This window comes from Engystomops pustulosus, chromosome 8 (genome assembly GCF_040894005.1).
Source record: "Engystomops pustulosus chromosome 8, aEngPut4.maternal, whole genome shotgun sequence".
NCBI classification, from domain to species: Eukaryota; Metazoa; Chordata; class Amphibia; order Anura; family Leptodactylidae; genus Engystomops; species Engystomops pustulosus.
Genome location: NC_092418.1, coordinates 8955219 through 8972732, shown reverse-complemented (window position 1 = coordinate 8972732; position 17514 = coordinate 8955219). Strand labels below are relative to the sequence as shown.

Here is a 17514-nt window from a genome sequence, read left to right as displayed (position 1 = left end):
ACTACTAGGGGTGACTGTCCTATACCATGGCCCCACATCATCACACCAGCAGGGGACGGTGTGTCCTCCTATCACTACTAGGGGTGACTGTCCTATACCATGGCCCCCACACCATCACACCAGCAGGGGGCAGTGTATCCTCCTATCACTACTAGGGGTGACTGTCCTATACCATGGCCCCCATCATCATCACATCAGCAGGGTGCAGTGTGTCCTCCTATCACTACTAGGGGGGACTGTCCTATACCATGGCCCCCACATCATCACACCAGCAGGGGGCAGTGTGTCCTCCTATCACTACTAGGGGTGGCTGTCCTATACCATGGCTCCACACATCATCACACCAGCAGGGGGCATTGTCCTCCTATCACTACTAGGGGTGACTGTCCTATACCATGGCTCCCACATCATCACACCAGCAGGGGGCAGTGTATCCTCCTATCACTACTAGGGGGGACTGTCCTATACCATGGCCCCCACATCATCACACCAGCAGGGGGCAGTGTGTCCTCCTATCACTACTAGGGGTGGCTGTCCTATACCATGGCCCCCACATCATCACACCAGCAGGGGGCAGTGTATCCTCCTATCACTACTAGGGGGGACTGTCCTATACCATGGCCCCCACATCATCACACCAGCAGGGGGCAGTGTGTCCTCCTATCACTACTAGGGGTGGCTGTCCTATACCATGGCTCCACACATCATCACACCAGCAGGGGGCATTGTCCTCCTATCACTACTAGGGGTGACTGTCCTATACCATGGCTCCCACATCATCACACCAGCAGGGGGCAGTGTATCCTCCTATCACTACTAGGGGTGGCTGTCCTATACCATGGCCCCCACATCATCACATCAGCAGGGTGCAGTGTGTCCTCCTATCACTACTAGGGGGGACTGTCCTATACCATGGCCCCCACATCATCACACCAGCAGGGGGCAGTGTATCCTCCTATCACTACTAGGGGTGGCTGTCCTATACCATGGCTCCACACATCATCACACCAGCAGGGGGCATTGTCCTCCTATCACTACTAGGGGTGACTGTCCTATACCATGGCCCCCACATCATCTCACCAGCAGGGGGCAGTGTCCTCCTATCACTGCTAGGGGTGACTGTCCTACACCATGGCCCCCACATCATCACACCAGCAGGGGGCAGTGTGTCCTCCTATCACTACTAGGGGTGACTGTCCTATACCATGGCCTCCACATCATCACACCAGCAGGGGGCAGTGTCCTCCTATCACTACTAGGGGTGACTGTCCTATACCATGGCCCCCATCATCATCACATCAGCAGGGGGCAGTGTCCTCCTATCACTACTAGGGGTGACTGTCCTATACCATGGCCCCACATCATCACACCAGCAGGGGGCAGTGTCCTCCTATCACACATGAGGCAATTGACGTCTCTTCAATCCAATAACTTTATTGAGAGAAATGATGACAAAACAAAAAAGTGAATAAAATAATGTTGTGTGTTGCGGGTCTGTGTGTAGGGGGCGCTGGTGCTGGATCAGTAGTTGCTCTGGTTCTGCTGGTCCCGCCGGTACCCGCGCCTCATGTACCCGCCCTCCTTCCTCTGATACGAGTCTTTCTGGTCTGGAGAATAAGAACATAATAGATGAGAGAATGCCCCGGCCTCGCCACCCCATAGAGAACACATGCAGGATGCTGTGCCATGAAAGGAAGTGAGGTGTGCAGCGCCCTAATGCTTCCCCCCAGCAGTGCAGGAGCCCCCACTCACCGCGGTTCCTCTGATACGAGTCTTTTTGGTCTGGAGAATAAGAACATAATAGATGAGAGAATGTCCCGGCCTCGCCACTAGGGGGCGCCCTCCCATAGAGAACACATGCAGGATGCTGTGATGTCACAGGAAGTGAGGTGCGCAGCGCCCTAATGCTTCCCCCCAGCAGTGCAGGAGCCCCCACTCACCGCGGTTGAAGTAGCCCCCGTAGCTTCCCTGCTTGTGGTCAAAGATTCGCTCGTTGTTCTCCACCAGGTTCCCGAGCTTCTCGGCCAGCTGCAGCGCCGTGTTCTGCAGGGACGAGGGCTCCGTGCCGTGCATCACCACCGTCTGGGTGGGCTGGTCCAAGGAGGCCTGCGGGGGAGGGGGAGGAGAGGGGTCAGAGGGGTAGAGCACAACACAACGCACCAGGGCAGCAGGGGGCGCCACTCACCATCAGCTCCTCATTGATGATCATCTTGCTGATGATGCTGTGTACAGTGGGGATCTCCAGCTGGAACATGTCACCGAGGATGCCCATCCTGCAGGGGGAGACAACACAACCGTGACCGGGAGGAAGGGGGGAGGGAGCGGGACCGTCCTATAACACAGAGCCCCCGGGGGAGGGAGCAGGACCACCCCATACACTAAGCACCCGGGGAGGGGGGGGGGGGGGGGCCACGACGAGCGGGACCACCCTATACACCGAGCCCCCGGGGGAGGGAGCAGGACCACCCCATACACTAAGCACCCGGGGAGGGGGGGGGGGGGACGAGCAGGACCACCCTATACACCGAGCCCCCAGGGGAGGGAGCAGGACCACCCCATACACCGAGCCCCCAGGGGAGGGAGCAGGACCACCCTATACACGGAGCCCCCGGGGGAAGGAGCAGGACCACCCCATACACTAAGCACCTGGGGAGGGGGGGACGAGCAGGACCACCCTATACACCACCCTGGGAGCAGGACCACCCCATACACCGAGCCCCTGGAGGGAGGGAGCAGTACCCAATGAACCATAAGGGGTACAGGACAGGAGCTGGGGGTCTCACCTGATGGAGTCGTACACGCTGCTGTATGTGAACAGATACGTCCTCAGAGACTCCTCCTGAATCTTCCTGCAGAGGAGAGAGAAATGGTGACATCCAAAGCATCAGTACAGGATCCCCGACCCAGAGCAACACCCACCCATCCACACTGTGTCCAGGACCCCCGACCCAGAGCAACAGCCACCCATCCACAGTGTGTACAGGACCCCCGACCCAGAGCAACAGCCACCCATCCACAGTGTGTCCAGGACCCCCGACCCAGAGCAACACCCACCCATCCACAGTGTGTCCAGGACCCCCGACCCAGAGCAACAGCCACCCATCCACAGTGTGTCCAGGACCCCCGACCCCGAGCAACAGCCACCCATCCACAGTGTGTCCAGGACCCCCGACCCAGAGCAACAGCCACCCATCCACAGTGTGTCCAGGACCCCCGACCCAGAACAACACCCATCCATCCAGTGTGTCCAGGACCCACCCCCCACCTAATCCTTATGGTGGACCCCCAGTACCAGCTGCATATGCAAGACCCGAATTTCACCCCCTGCATATACTGGACCCACCCACTGGCTGCCTGTCCCAGACCCCCCCTCACCCGCTCCGTATCCAGGACCCCCGTCCCAGCTCCGTGTCTCGGACCCCTCCTCACCTGACCAGCATGTTGCGCACACGATCCGCCTCGGGGAACAGGTCCCACACTTTCCCGTTCATCTTCTCGTTGATGATGAAGTTCTTGCAGGTCTTCCAGTCTCCCATCTTCATGGCCTTGGACGCGGCCACCACGTGTTCCCTCATACTTTCAGGGGGTCCTGAGTGGCAGAGAAAGGAGCGGTAAGACCCCGGCACCCGTCCACTAGACCCCCTCCATCACATATGGAGCCCCCAGACTCACCCAGCAGGGGCTGGCGCTCGCCCACACGCAGCTGGTGATGGAACTGCTTGCTGATCATCCTCCTGCGGGCGTCAAACTCGTGTGCGGCCATGTAGGGGATCTCCAGCAGCATGGCCGACACCAGGTAGACGCACTCCAGCAGCTCCAGGTTGATGTGCATGTGGAAGGGGATCTGCCGCCTCTTCTCGATCTTCTCCTGCTCCTGGTTCCTCTCCTGCATGGTCCTCATCAGCAGCCCCTGACCCAGCAGCTCCTTGGCTCTGCCGCTGGACTGGATGTCCAGGAGGGCGTTGTGCGCGTCACGGATCATCCCCTGACGGAAGGCGCAGATGCCCAGCTGGACCATGGTGCGGTTATATAGGATCTGGAGACAATAAGGGGGTAAGTGGGTTTTCCAGTTAGCTCAGAATATCCCTGTAACCCCGGCTATGACTGCTGCAGAGCCCCCTCTCACCTGCACAGGGGGGTCCGCATGCTGGATGTTGTCCTGCAGGTGAGACATGAGCATGAGATCTCGGGCCTGGAACCAGCGGTTGTGCAGGGCGTGGTGGTAGATGTGGCACAGGATGGCGCAGGTGCGGATACGGTCCGTCCGGTCCTTGGCGTAGATGTACTTGCACAGTCTGTCCATGAGGACGGCGCTGTCCTCTGCCTCATTCTCTGCCTGGTCCTGTTCTGACTATAGAGAGAGATGGAGGAACGGTCAGTAAGGAGGAGCAGGGCAATGAGGAGGTGGCTCCCCCTGCAGGATCCTTCTCACCTTAGACTCCTGGCCGGTGCTCAGCTGCCTCTGATGGGCTTTGTAGTCAAATTTGTAGTATGTGTGCATGATCCTGCGGAGGTAGACCCTGCAGATCTCATCAGTGCTGCCCTTCTCCTCCAAGTACTTCTGGACCCTCTCGATCACCTCGCAGACCCGCGCCTCGTCCTTCAGATTGTCCACATATTCTGGAAAGAGAAAACAACATCCAGAACTGTCTGACAGCGCAAAAATCAGGGAGGTAGAAGAGGATCTGACACAAGATCTCTGCTTGTTGTGAGAGAATGGGGACCAATAGCCAGACAGCAATCACTGCACTGCTACAGAGCGCCCCTCCCCTCTGACTACGACATCAGGGGACGGATAGAGGTGAGATCTTCCTACCTTGTGAGTGGGGGTCTGTGTTCTGCATTATCTTGGTGAACTCTTCATCCATCCTCTCGACCAGGGTGAGGATGCAGCCGCGTACACGGAGGGGCTTGTGGGTACAGAGAAGAAGATATTAAGTTAGTGATGATATGATATGTGGCGCAGGTCTGCAGCACATTCCAGCGAGCCAGTCCTGACAACTTCTACATTGATGTTACAGGGTGTCAGGGCATGTTATGTGCACAGTCACAGGGTACAGCTCTGTATTCACCTGGTCCAAGGCGATGAGATTCTCAGAGTCCTCAGCGATGTTCTCCCCGATGAACATGTTGGGGTTGGAGAAGAGGATGTCCAGGAGCTCGTGGATGCACTCCAGGCATTTCTTCCACATGTCCGCCTGCAGGGGTGGGAATAAGAGGTCACATGATCAGACACATATAAGGTCACATGATGTGGCTTGTGCTACGTGGCAGCGAGCAGTCTGGCCTCTGCACAGTAGGGGGCGCTCTACCTTCATGTACGCAGCCAGGTTGGGGTTGTAGTCGTAGAGCGAGGCCACAATGTTAAACTTGATCTTGACGGAGATTCCTTGACCCAAATTATTTTCATCTGCGATCCCATTAAGTAAATGAAGGAGCTCGATCTGTGCTGCCCTGTGAGGAGACACACACCGGGAGTGAGAGGAGGACCCCAGGGGATGAGGATACCCCCCAGCCTGCACCTCCTGCCTCCTTACCTGTCTGTGCCCTTCTTCCCTCTGGCCTGCAGGATCTCATTCAGCTTCTTCACCACGATGGTCGGAGTGATCTCGGTGCCTTTAGCGAACATCTTGGGCTTTTCCTACGGTGGGAGGAAGGATTAGTCTGAGGACAAAAGGAAAGACCCCACAAAGCCCCTGACTGCCACAAAGGGACCTCCAAATCTCACCTTCACCAATGGAGCGCCCCCTTTGACCTGCTCCCACTCTCCTCCGCCCTCATTCTCATCCCTTTCCATTTCTCCCTCCTCCTCGGTTTTGCTCTTCACTTTGCGGTGCTGCTTCTTCTTGGCCTTCTCCTCCTTCTTCTTCTCCTCACTGGCCTGACGATCTTCTGAAGGTCCAGTCCTACAAAATAACAGAACCTCTGCTCAGTAACAGCAGTGCGACCAGAAGTGCGCTTCCCCCGCTCTGCCCCTCGCCCATCACTCACTTCTTGAGGAATCTTGCGGCCAGCGTCTTATATTTGTCGTCCTCATCTTCGGATTCAGAGTCGGAGTCTGAATCTGAGTCTTCCCAGATTTCATCATCGGAAGATTCATCATCGTCCTCGGCGTCCTGGAAAGGAGCCCACACGTCAGAGGGATCCGGTACACGGGCAGTGACGCCACCAGAAACTGGTACCCAGAATCCTCCTTACCTCTGTTTTCTTTTGGAATTTGCCGCGGGCTTCCGGAGGGGCGGAGTCAGCCTTCTTCAGGAATTTGCTGGCGCTGATGCCCTCATCTTTATCGTCTTCGCTGGATGATGAGGCTGGAGAGAATGCAACACGTTATTGGGGTCACAGCAGCAAACACGGCGGCAGGCGGTGGCCACACGCAGCGCACACTCACTGTCGGAGTCGTCATCATCGTCGTCGTCCTTCTCCTGGTCTTCGTCGGCCGACTCCTCGGGATTCTGGAGAATGGGATGAGAGAGATTCAGTGGCAGAGCAGGGAGACGTAACGTCAGCACCCAGCAGCACCGCAGCCTCCTGCCTCACCTGCTTATAGGCTGTGATGGGCGCCTCAAAGTCGCGGTTGTACTTGCGCAGTTTCTGTCGGAGGGTGCTCAGGGCCTTGGCGTTGTTCTTGTTCATCTTCTTCTTGCCTTCTTTATCTTCCCAGAGCTATGGAAAAGATGGAGGAGAGAACAGCCATGAGGCGCGGGGGCAGGATACAAGGCACAGCTCCCCCTGGTGGTGAGGGCACCCTGTCTCACCTCGTTCAGGTAGTCCTCCAGGTCAGAGAGCAGGCGGATGTAGAAGCGGGGGGTCCCCTCCTTGTCCACAATGTTCTTGGCCTTGATGTAGGCCTTCCCCAGCTGCTCAAACTCCTCCAGGCACTTGGTCATGTCCCGGATCTTCATGGCATTGCGGATGGTCTTGATGATGTTCGTCAGCTCCTCAAACCTAGAGGGGGATACAAGAGACCATCACATGGAGGGAGGGGGTGCAGAGGGCAGAACACTGGAGCGTCCTGGATCATCACAAACCTCTTATCCTTGGCGCTGCGCACCACACGTTTCGTGTCCTCCTCTTCATCGCTCAGGAGGATCGGCCTGGAGACAGGAGGAGCCGTGAGATTATCATCAATACACCCAAATATCACAAGGCCCCAGGGCACCCCTATCATCAGTGCCCCCCAAACAATCACACATTACCCCCCAGAACCAGATACTCACTGTTTGCCGAAGGTGCCCCCCACTGGTTTGGGCAGGATCTCATCTCCGGACAGCGATGACTCAGATTCACTGTCGGAACCGGTAGCAAAGAATCGGGACATGGCGGCGGCCGAATGGGGACACTCAGTACTACAGGGGAACAAAAGCGGCAAATGTCACCCCAAATATTCATCACAGAGAAAACTGATCAACCCCTCACAGCTGAGGAATCGCTACAATGTATCAGTGGAAGCTACTGGAGGCCAACAGCTACAATGTAACAACCCCTCAGCAACATGAGCAGGACTAGCCAGGGAGGGGAATAGCAGGAAAGCTTGTAGATTGTCAGCTCTTGGGTCACACACTGTGCACTGATCTGCTGGGGCCTGTAGATTGTCAGCTCTTGGGTCACACACTGTGCACTGATCTGCTGGGGCCTGTAGATGGTCAGCTCTTGGGTCACACACTGTGCACTGATCTGCTGGGGCCTGTAGATGGTCAGCTCTTGGGTCACACACTGTGCACTGATCTGCTGGGGCCTGTAGATGGTCAGCTCTTGGGTCACACACTGTGCACTGATCTGCTGGGGCCTGTAGATGGTCAGCTCTTGGGTCACACACTGTGCACTGATCTGCTGGGGCTTGTAGATCGTCAGCTCTTGGGTCACACACTGTGCACTGATCTGCTGGGGCCTGTAGATGGTCAGCTCTTGGGTCACACACTGTGCACTGATCTGCTGGGGCCTGTAGATGGTCAGCTCTTGGGTCACACACTGTGCACTGATCTGCTGGGGCCTGTAGATGGTCAGCTCTTGGGTCACACACTGTGCACTGATCTGCTGGGGCCTGTAGATGGTCAGCTCTTGGGTCACACACTGTGCACTGATCTGCTGGGGCCTGTAGATGGTCAGCTCTTGGGTCACACACTGTGCACTGATCTGCTGGGGCCTGTAGATGGTCAGCTCTTGGGTCACACACTGTGCACTGATGTGCTGGGGCCTGTAGATGGTCAGCTCTTGGGTCACACACTGTGCACTGATCTCCTGAGACCATATGTTGTATACACTGATCTGATTGTGAGCTCCTGTGGATAGGACACATGGCGGTGCACAGCTCGTCAGCAGCAGCCAGGCCTGTGTACACATCCCGCCTCCATGTTGGGGCCCGGAGACTCCCGCCCTCTCTGGTTTTAGGCCAGAACCCCGCAATCCCATCCTGAGACTTCACTACAGGTCCCCAGCGCGGCCTTCGCCGGCTCCCGCCGCCCCATTAACCCCCAGGGCCGTACTCACCTCAAGAGCCGCTCACACGCGGCAGGCCCGCACACAGAGAGCGCAGAAAGACTGGATCAGCAGGGAACTGCGCGTGCGTAGACCCGGCAAGCCGCGTACCGGAAGCTGACCTCACTTCCGCTCCCGTGCTAGACTACATTACCCGGCATCCCCCGCGAGGGAGAGCTGCGATATGTGAAATATCCGGGACGTGAAGGACTGACGCCAGACACTATGCCGCGAGAATCCAGGGAGAACACAACATGAAAATGAGGATAAACCGATATATATATATACACACATACACTCCCCGGCCACTTTATTAGGTACACCATGCTAGTAACGGGTTGGACCCCCTTTTGCCTTCAGAACTGCCTCAATTCTTCGTGGCATAGATACAACAAGGTGCTGGAAGCTCCTCAGAGATTTTGCTCCATAGTGACATGATGGCATCACACAGTTGCCGCAGATTTGTCGGCTGCACATCCATGATGCGAATCTCCTGTTCCACCACATCCTAAAGATGCTCTATTGGATTGAGATCTGGTGACTGTGGAGCCATTTGAGTCCAGTGACCTCATTGTCATGTTCAAGAAACCAGTCTGAGATGCTTCCAGCTTTATGACATGGCGCATTATCCTGCTGAAAGTAGCCATCAGATGTTACAGGGTACATTGTGCTCATAAAGGGATGGACATGGTCAGCAACAATACTCAGGTAGGCTGTGGCGTTGTACCAAGGGGCCCAAAGACACCATGACACCACCAGCACCAGCCTGAGCCGCTGATACAAGGCAGGATGGATCCATGACACCAGCACCACCAGCCTGAGCCGCTGATACAAGGCAGGATGGATCCATGACACCACCACCACCAGCCTGAGCCGCTGATACAAGGCAGGATGGATCCATGACACCACCAGCCTAACCCGCTGATACAAGGCAGGATGGATCCATGACACCACCAGCCTGACCCGCTGATACAAGGCAGGATGGATCCATGACACCACCACCACCAGCCTGAGCCGCTGATACAAGGCAGGATGGATCCATGACACCACCACCACCAGCCTGAGCCGCTGATACAAGGCAGGATGGATCCATGACACCACCAGCACCAGCCTGACCCGCTGATACAAGGCAGGATGGATCCATGACACCACCACCACCAGCCTGACCCGCTGATACAAGGCAGGATGGATCCATGATACCACCACCACCAGCCTGAGCCGCTGATACAAGGCAGGATGGATCCATGACACCACCACCACCAGCCTGACCCGCTGATACAAGGCAGGATGGATCCATGACACCACCACCACCAGCCTGACCCGCTGATACAAGGCAGGATGGATCCATGACACCACCAGCCTGACCCGCTGATACAAGGCAGGATGGATCCATGACACCACCAGCCTGAGCCGCTGATACAAGGCAGGATGGATCCATGACACCACCACCACCAGCCTGAGCCGCTGATACAAGGCAGGATGGATCCATGACACCACCAGCACCAGCCTGACCCGCTGATACAAGGCAGGATGGATCCATGACACCACCACCACCAGCCTGAGCCGCTGATACAAGGCAGGATGGATCCATGACACCACCAGCACCAGCCTGACCCGCTGATACAAGGCAGGATGGATCCATGACACCACCACCACCAGCCTGAGCCGCTGATACAAGGCAGGATGGATCCATGACACCACCACCACCAGCCTGAGCCGCTGATACAAGGCAGGATGGATCCATGACACCACCACCACCAGCCTGAGCCGCTGATACAAGGCAGGATGGATCCATGACACCACCAGCACCAGCCTGACCCGCTGATACAAGGCAGGATGGATCCATGACACCACCACCACCAGCCTGAGCCGCTGATACAAGGCAGGATGGATCCATGACACCACCACCACCAGCCTGAGCCGCTGATACAAGGCAGGATGGATCCATGACACCACCACCACCAGCCTGAGCCGCTGATACAAGGCAGGATGGATCCATGACACCACCACCACCAGCCTGAGCCGCTGATACAAGGCATGATGGATCCATGACACCAGCACCACCAGCCTGAGCCGCTGATACAAGGCAGGATGGATCCATGACACCACCACCACCAGCCTGACCCGCTGATACAAGGCAGGATGGATCCATGACGCCACCACCACCAGCCTGACCCGCTGATACAAGGCAGGATGGATCCATGACACCACCACCACCAGCCTGAGCCGCTGATACAAGGCAGGATGGATCCATGACACCAGCACCACCAGCCTGACCCGCTGATACAAGGCAGGATGGATCCATGACACCACCAGCCTGAGCCGCTGATACAAGGCAGGATGGATCCATGACACCAGCACCAGCCTGAGCCGCTGATACAAGGCAGGATGGATCCATGACACCACCACCACCAGCCTGAGCCGCTGATACAAGGCAGGATGGATCCATGACACCACCACCACCAGCCTGACCCGCTGATACAAGGCAGGATGGATCCATGACACCAGCACCACCAGCCTGACCCGCTGATACAAGGCAGGATGGATCCATGACACCAGCACCACCAGCCTGACCCGCTGATACAAGGCAGGATGGATCCATGACACCAGCACCACCAGCCTGACCCGCTGATACAAGGCAGGATGGATCCATGACACCAGCACCACCAGCCTGACCCGCTGATACAAGGCAGGATGGATCCATGACACCAGCACCACCAGCCTGACCCGCTGATACAAGGCAGGATGGATCCATGACACCACCAGCCTGAGCCGCTGATACAAGGCAGGATGGATCCATGACACCACCACCACCAGCCTGAGCCGCTGATACAAGGCAGGATGGATCCATGACACCACCACCACCAGCCTGAGCCGCTGATACAAGGCAGGATGGATCCATGACACCACCACCACCAGCCTGAGCCGCTGATACAAGGCAGGATGGATCCATGACACCACCACCACCAGCCTGAGCCGCTGATACAAGGCATGATGGATCCATGACACCACCACCACCAGCCTGAGCCGCTGATACAAGGCAGGATGGATCCATGACACCACCACCACCAGCCTGACCCGCTGATACAAGGCAGGATGGATCCATGACGCCACCACCACCAGCCTGACCCGCTGATACAAGGCAGGATGGATCCATGACACCACCACCACCAGCCTGAGCCGCTGATACAAGGCAGGATGGATCCATGACACCAGCACCACCAGCCTGACCCGCTGATACAAGGCAGGATGGATCCATGACACCACCAGCCTGAGCCGCTGATACAAGGCAGGATGGATCCATGACACCAGCACCAGCCTGAGCCGCTGATACAAGGCAGGATGGATCCATGACACCACCACCACCAGCCTGAGCCGCTGATACAAGGCAGGATGGATCCATGACACCACCACCACCAGCCTGACCCGCTGATACAAGGCAGGATGGATCCATGACACCAGCACCACCAGCCTGACCCGCTGATACAAGGCAGGATGGATCCATGACACCAGCACCACCAGCCTGACCCGCTGATACAAGGCAGGATGGATCCATGACACCAGCACCACCAGCCTGACCCGCTGATACAAGGCAGGATGGATCCATGACACCAGCACCACCAGCCTGACCCGCTGATACAAGGCAGGATGGATCCATGACACCAGCACCACCAGCCTGACCCGCTGATACAAGGCAGGATGGATCCATGACACCACCAGCCTGAGCCGCTGATACAAGGCAGGATGGATCCATGACACCACCAGCCTGAGCCGCTGATACAAGGCAGGATGGATCCATGACACCACCACCACCAGCCTGACCCGCTGATACAAGGCAGGATGGATCCATGACACCACCACCACCAGCCTGACCCGCTGATACAAGGCAGGATGGATCCATGACACCACCACCACCAGCCTGAGCCGCTGATACAAGGCAGGATGGATCCATGACACCACCACCACCAGCCTGAGCCGCTGATACAAGGCAGGATGGATCCATGACACCACCACCACCAGCCTGAGCCGCTGATACAAGGCAGGATGGATCCATGACACCACCAGCCTGAGCCGCTGATACAAGGCAGGATGGATCCATGACACCACCACCACCAGCCTGACCCGCTGATACAAGGCAGGATGGATCCATGACACCACCACCAGCAGCCTGACCCGCTGATACAAGGCAGGATGGATCCATGACACCCCCACCACCAGCCTGAGCCGCTGATACAAGGCAGGATGGATCCATGACACCACCACCACCAGCCTGACCCGCTGATACAAGGCAGGATGGATCCATGACACCACCAGCCTGACCCGCTGATACAAGGCAGGATGGATCCATGACACCACCAGCCTGAGCCGCTGATACAAGGCAGGATGGATCCATGCTTTCATGTTGTTGACGCCAAATTCTGACCCTACCATCCGAATGTCGCAGCAGAAATCGAGACTCATCAGACCAGGCAACGTTTTTCCAATCTTCTACTGTCCAATTTCGATGAGCTTGTGCAAATTGTAGCCTCAGTTTCCTGTTCTTAGCTGAAAGGAGTGGCACCCGGTGTGGTCTTCTGCTGCTGTAGCCCATCTGCCTCAAAGTTGGACGTACTGTGCGTTCAGAGATGCTCTTCTGCCTACCTTGGTTGTAACGGGTGGTGATTTGAGTCACTGTTGCCTTTCTATCAGCTCGAACCAATCTGCCCATTCTCCTCTGACCTCTGGCATCAGCAAGGTATTTCCGCCCACAGAACTGCCGCTCACTGGATGTTTTTTCTTTTTCGGACCATTCTCTGGAAACCCTAGAGATGGTTGTGCGTGAAAATCCCAGTAGATCAGCAGTTTCTGAAATACTCAGACCAGCCCTTCTGGCGCCAACAACCATGCCACGTTCAAAGGCCTCAAATCACCTTTCTTCCCCATACTGATGCTCGGGAGAACTGCAGGAGATTGTCTTGACCATGTCTACATGCCTAAATGCACTGCCGCCATGTGATTGGCTGATTAGAAATTAAGTGTTAACGAGCAGTTGAACAGGTGTACCTGATAAAGTGGCCGGTGTGTGTGTGTGTGTGTGTGTGTGTGTACACACACGGCCGAGGTAACCAACCAAAAAGATGGCAGCGCACCAGCTGCTTATCCTGCTACTGATTGTGACTTTGCAACAAAACTTTATCATCAGCTTATCAGAGGAACACAGACAGGAGAAGCCACAGGAAATATATACAGGAGAAGTAGTACTGTGCACTGTATATATACAGGAGAAGTAGTACTGTGCACTGTATATATACAGGAGAAGTAGTACTGTGCACTGTGTATATATACAGGAGAAGTAGTACTGTGCACTGTGTATATATACAGGAGAAGTAGTACTGTGCACTGCCCATATATACAGGAGAAGTAGTACTGTGCACTGCCCATATATACAGGAGAAGTAGTACTGTGCACTGCCCATATATACAGGAGAAGTAGTACTGTGCACTGCCCATATATATACAGGAGAAATAGTACTGTGCACTTTCCATATATATATATATATATACAGGAGAAGTAGTACTGTGCACTGTATATATACAGGAGAAGTAGTACTGTGCACTGTATATATACAGGAGAAGTAGTACTGTGCACTGTGTATATACAGGAGATCACATGGATGTATAGGTTTGAAAAAACCGGGTTGGTATAAGACGCGCTGCCCCAATTGAGTTATATCCAACACGGTAGTGGAGTGCAAGATATTATTTATTTAGAGGATAAAAAGGACTACGCGTTTCGGGGGTGGTCTACCCCCTTCCTCAGGTCCGTGATAATTGCTAGGCAAAACAACATGATAAAAACTAGTTTAGAGTATATATACATATAAAAGATGTTTGTTTTTTTGAAAAGATTATATAAAGAGTAAAAACGTGTCTATAAAGTACAGGTCATTTCGTCGTTTCTTGGTGGAATAAATTCATATCATACAAGTACTGACAAAAATAATTCATAATTGATAGTATCAAGGAAATACATAAACAGGAAATTCATAGTAATATGTAAAAGAAAATTCATAAAAAGAAAATACATGTGGTGCATGTAGGGACGTCTGAATATAAATAATATAAAATATGGCAATAGGGTAAACTGTATAGAATATATAAAATATAATATATAAAAATGTAATATATAAAATATCATACAGGTATGGGGTGGTGGAGAAAAAGATAGTGTAGAGCAGGCGGGATTCCATACTATAGTGGATGCGTGGAACAGATGCAGATGAATTGGGTAATAGGGAGATGGGTTAATGATATAGTGTGGTGTACAAGTCAATTATGTAGTTACCTTGAGCGCCAGGGTTCAGGGTAAACACAGGACGGCTGTTGAAGAGTGAGAGGGGGATTAGGTGCCTTGAATGAGAGCATCTGTATGATAGCGGGGGTATGAGGGGGGAGATAACTTACTGTTCCCGGTGTTCAGGGTGAACACAGGATCGCCGAGGTTCAGGGTCAGGACGGCTGTTGGAGAGTGAGAGGGGGATTAAGTTCCTTGGATGTGAGTATCTGTGGGATAGCGGGGGTGTGGAGGGGAAGGTGACTTACTGTTCCCGGTGTTGAAGGCTGTGTGGCTGGTTTCGGCGCAAAGTGTGCGCCCAATGGGAGCAGGAGCCTTTTATGTGTGAGGTGTATGAATAAAGTTGAAGGAAAAAAAAAAAAAAAAATTGTTGTAAGAGGTGTATGAATAAAGTTGGAGAAAAAAAAAAAAGTGGGTGGATGGATAAATAGTTCAATTCAATAGCAGCATACATAATTAGTTAGATGGATGATTAATGATTAAATGAATAATTAGATAATTAAATAGATCATAAGTGGATGAGTCTGCGAGTATGTGAGTACAGGCAGTCCCCGGGTTACATACAAGATAGGGACTGTAGGTTTGTTCTTAAGTTGAATTTGTATGTAAGTCGAAACTGTATATTTTATCATTGTAGTTCCCGACAATTATTTTTTTTGCCTCAGTGACAATTGGAGTTTCAAATTTTTATGCTGTAATAGGACCAAGAATTATCAATAAAGCTTCATTGCAGACAATTTTAAGCTGATTATTGCAGTCTGGGACTATTTTAAAGCATCCAGAGAGGTCACCAGAGGTCACAGTGGGCAGAGGGGTCCGCCTGTAACTATGGGTTGTCTGTAAGTCGGGTGTCCTTAAGTAGGGGACCGCCTGTATTGTGGAATCAGGTACGTTCGATTAGTTCATTTAGTCCATTGGGGGTCAGGGTGTTTAATTTAAAGATCCAAAAGTTCTCCCTACGGACCAGTTGGTTAAACCTGTCTGGATGTGAGGTAGGGATTTGCTCGATCGGGGTGAGTTTCAATAGGAGTGGGTCTTTGTTGTGATGGGATGCAAAGTGACGGGATACACTGTGTAGGGGGTAACCGCAGTTAATTTTGCTCCGGTGGGTATTGATGCGTTCTCTGAGATTCTGGGTCGTACGTCCCACATATTGTAAGGAGCAAGGGCATTCTAGGACATAAATGACGTAATCTGAGCCACAGTTGATAAATGAGTTGATAAGGAATGATTCTCCTGTGGATAGGGCTTTGAAGTCTTTGGTTTTGTTATGAAGAATGTCGCAGGTTTTGCATCTTTCTTTATTGCACCTGTAGCAGCCCTTTAATTCTGGAAAGAAGGATAGAGTAGTTTTCTCTTTTGTTTTACGGAGTTTTGTGGGGGCTAGGATATTCTTGAGGGTGGGGGCCCTTCTGAATGTGAGATGTGGTTTGGATGGGAGTAGTTCTGAAATGTATGGGTCTTTTTTGAGGATGTTCCAGTTTTGTTCTAGGGTATGTCTGATCCGGTTATGGTCTGTGGTGTAGGTGGTGATGAAGTTGGATTTGTGCGAGGGGGCATGTGCTTTTTTTGTGGGGGGGATAAGGCAGTCCTTTTGTGTGAGGCAGTTGACTTTCTGGTAGGCGTTTTTTAGTATGCCTGGTGGATAGCCTTTTTCGGTAAATCTTTCCCTGAGGATTTTTGATTGTGTCTGAAAGGTTTTATGATCAGTGCAGTTTCGGCGGATCCTTTTGTATTGGCCGTATGGTACATTTTGTAACCACTTTTTGTAGTGGGAGCTTGAATAATCCAGATAGCTGTTCACATCTACGGTTTTAAAAAAGGTGCTGGTGATCAAATGGGAGTTATGTTCGTCAACTTGGATGAGGAGGTCCAGGAATTCTATTTGGGTCTGAGATGTGTTTACTGTTAGCTCGATGCCCCATGAGTTCTGGTTGATTTCTTTGACAAAGCTTAAGGCTTGGGCTTCTGTTCCTTTCAGGAGAAGTAGTACTGTGCACTTTGTATATATACAGGAGAGGTAGTACTGTGCACTGTGTATATATACAGGAGAAGTAGTACTGTGCACTGTGTATATATACAGGAGAAGTAGTACTGTGCACTGTGTATATATACAGGAGAAGTAGTACTGTGCACTGTACATATATACAGGAGAAGTAGTACTGTGCACTGTGTATATACAGGAGAAGTAGTACTGTGCACTGTATATATACAGGAGAAGTAGTACTGTGCACTGTATATATATACAGGAGAAGTAGTACTGTGCACTGTGTATATATACAGGAGAAGTAGTACTGTGCACTGTGTATATATACAGGAGAAGTAGTACTGTGCACTGTGTATATACAGGAGAAGTAGTACTGTGCACTGTATATATATACAGGAGAAGTAGTACTGTGCACTGTGTATATATACAGGAGAAGTAGTACTGTGCACTGTGTATATATACAGGAGAAGTAGTTCTGTGCACTGTCCATATACAGGAGAAGTAGTACTGTGCACTGTCCATATATACAGGAGAAGTAGTACTGTGCACTGCCCATATATATACAGGAGAAGTAGTACTGTGCACTGTATATATACAGGAGAAGTAGTGCTGTGCACTGTATATATATACAGGAGAAGTAGTACTGTGCACTGTGTATATATACAGGAGAAGTAGTGCTGTGCACTGTATATATATACAGGAGAAGTAGTACTGTG

The 17514-nt window shown here is 53.0% G+C and overlaps 1 protein-coding gene and 1 long non-coding RNA gene across 3 annotated transcripts; both read right to left on the bottom strand.

Moving 5' to 3' along the window:
- Positions 1-1418: 1418 nt before the first annotated feature.
- Positions 1419-8647, bottom strand: EIF3CL (eukaryotic translation initiation factor 3 subunit C like). Of its 2 annotated transcripts, XM_072119588.1 has the most exons (22): positions 8491-8647; positions 7221-7349; positions 7032-7097; positions 6759-6948; positions 6541-6666; positions 6392-6455; positions 6199-6311; positions 5992-6116; positions 5729-5906; positions 5538-5641; positions 5313-5454; positions 5073-5198; positions 4817-4910; positions 4433-4620; positions 4127-4351; positions 3673-4036; positions 3430-3589; positions 2784-2849; positions 2186-2273; positions 1941-2106; positions 1753-1782; positions 1419-1607 (listed from the first exon to the last, which is right to left on the bottom strand). In XM_072119588.1, the coding sequence occupies exons 2-22, from the start codon at positions 7319-7321 to the stop codon at positions 1522-1524; spliced, it is 2802 nt and encodes a 933-aa protein (XP_071975689.1). In that variant the 5' UTR covers positions 7322-7349; positions 8491-8647; the 3' UTR covers positions 1419-1521. The 2 variants fall into 2 exon arrangements, with proteins under 2 accessions (XP_071975689.1, XP_071975690.1); XM_072119589.1 differs by lacking the exon at positions 1753-1782.
- A 5487-nt stretch (positions 8648-14134) lies between these two features.
- LOC140074584 (uncharacterized) lies at positions 14135-15191 on the bottom strand. The gene is made up of 3 exons (XR_011849213.1): positions 15060-15191; positions 14922-14975; positions 14135-14837 (listed from the first exon to the last, which is right to left on the bottom strand). It is a non-coding gene; the product is annotated as an uncharacterized lncRNA (long non-coding RNA).
- Positions 15192-17514: the final 2323 nt, after the last annotated feature.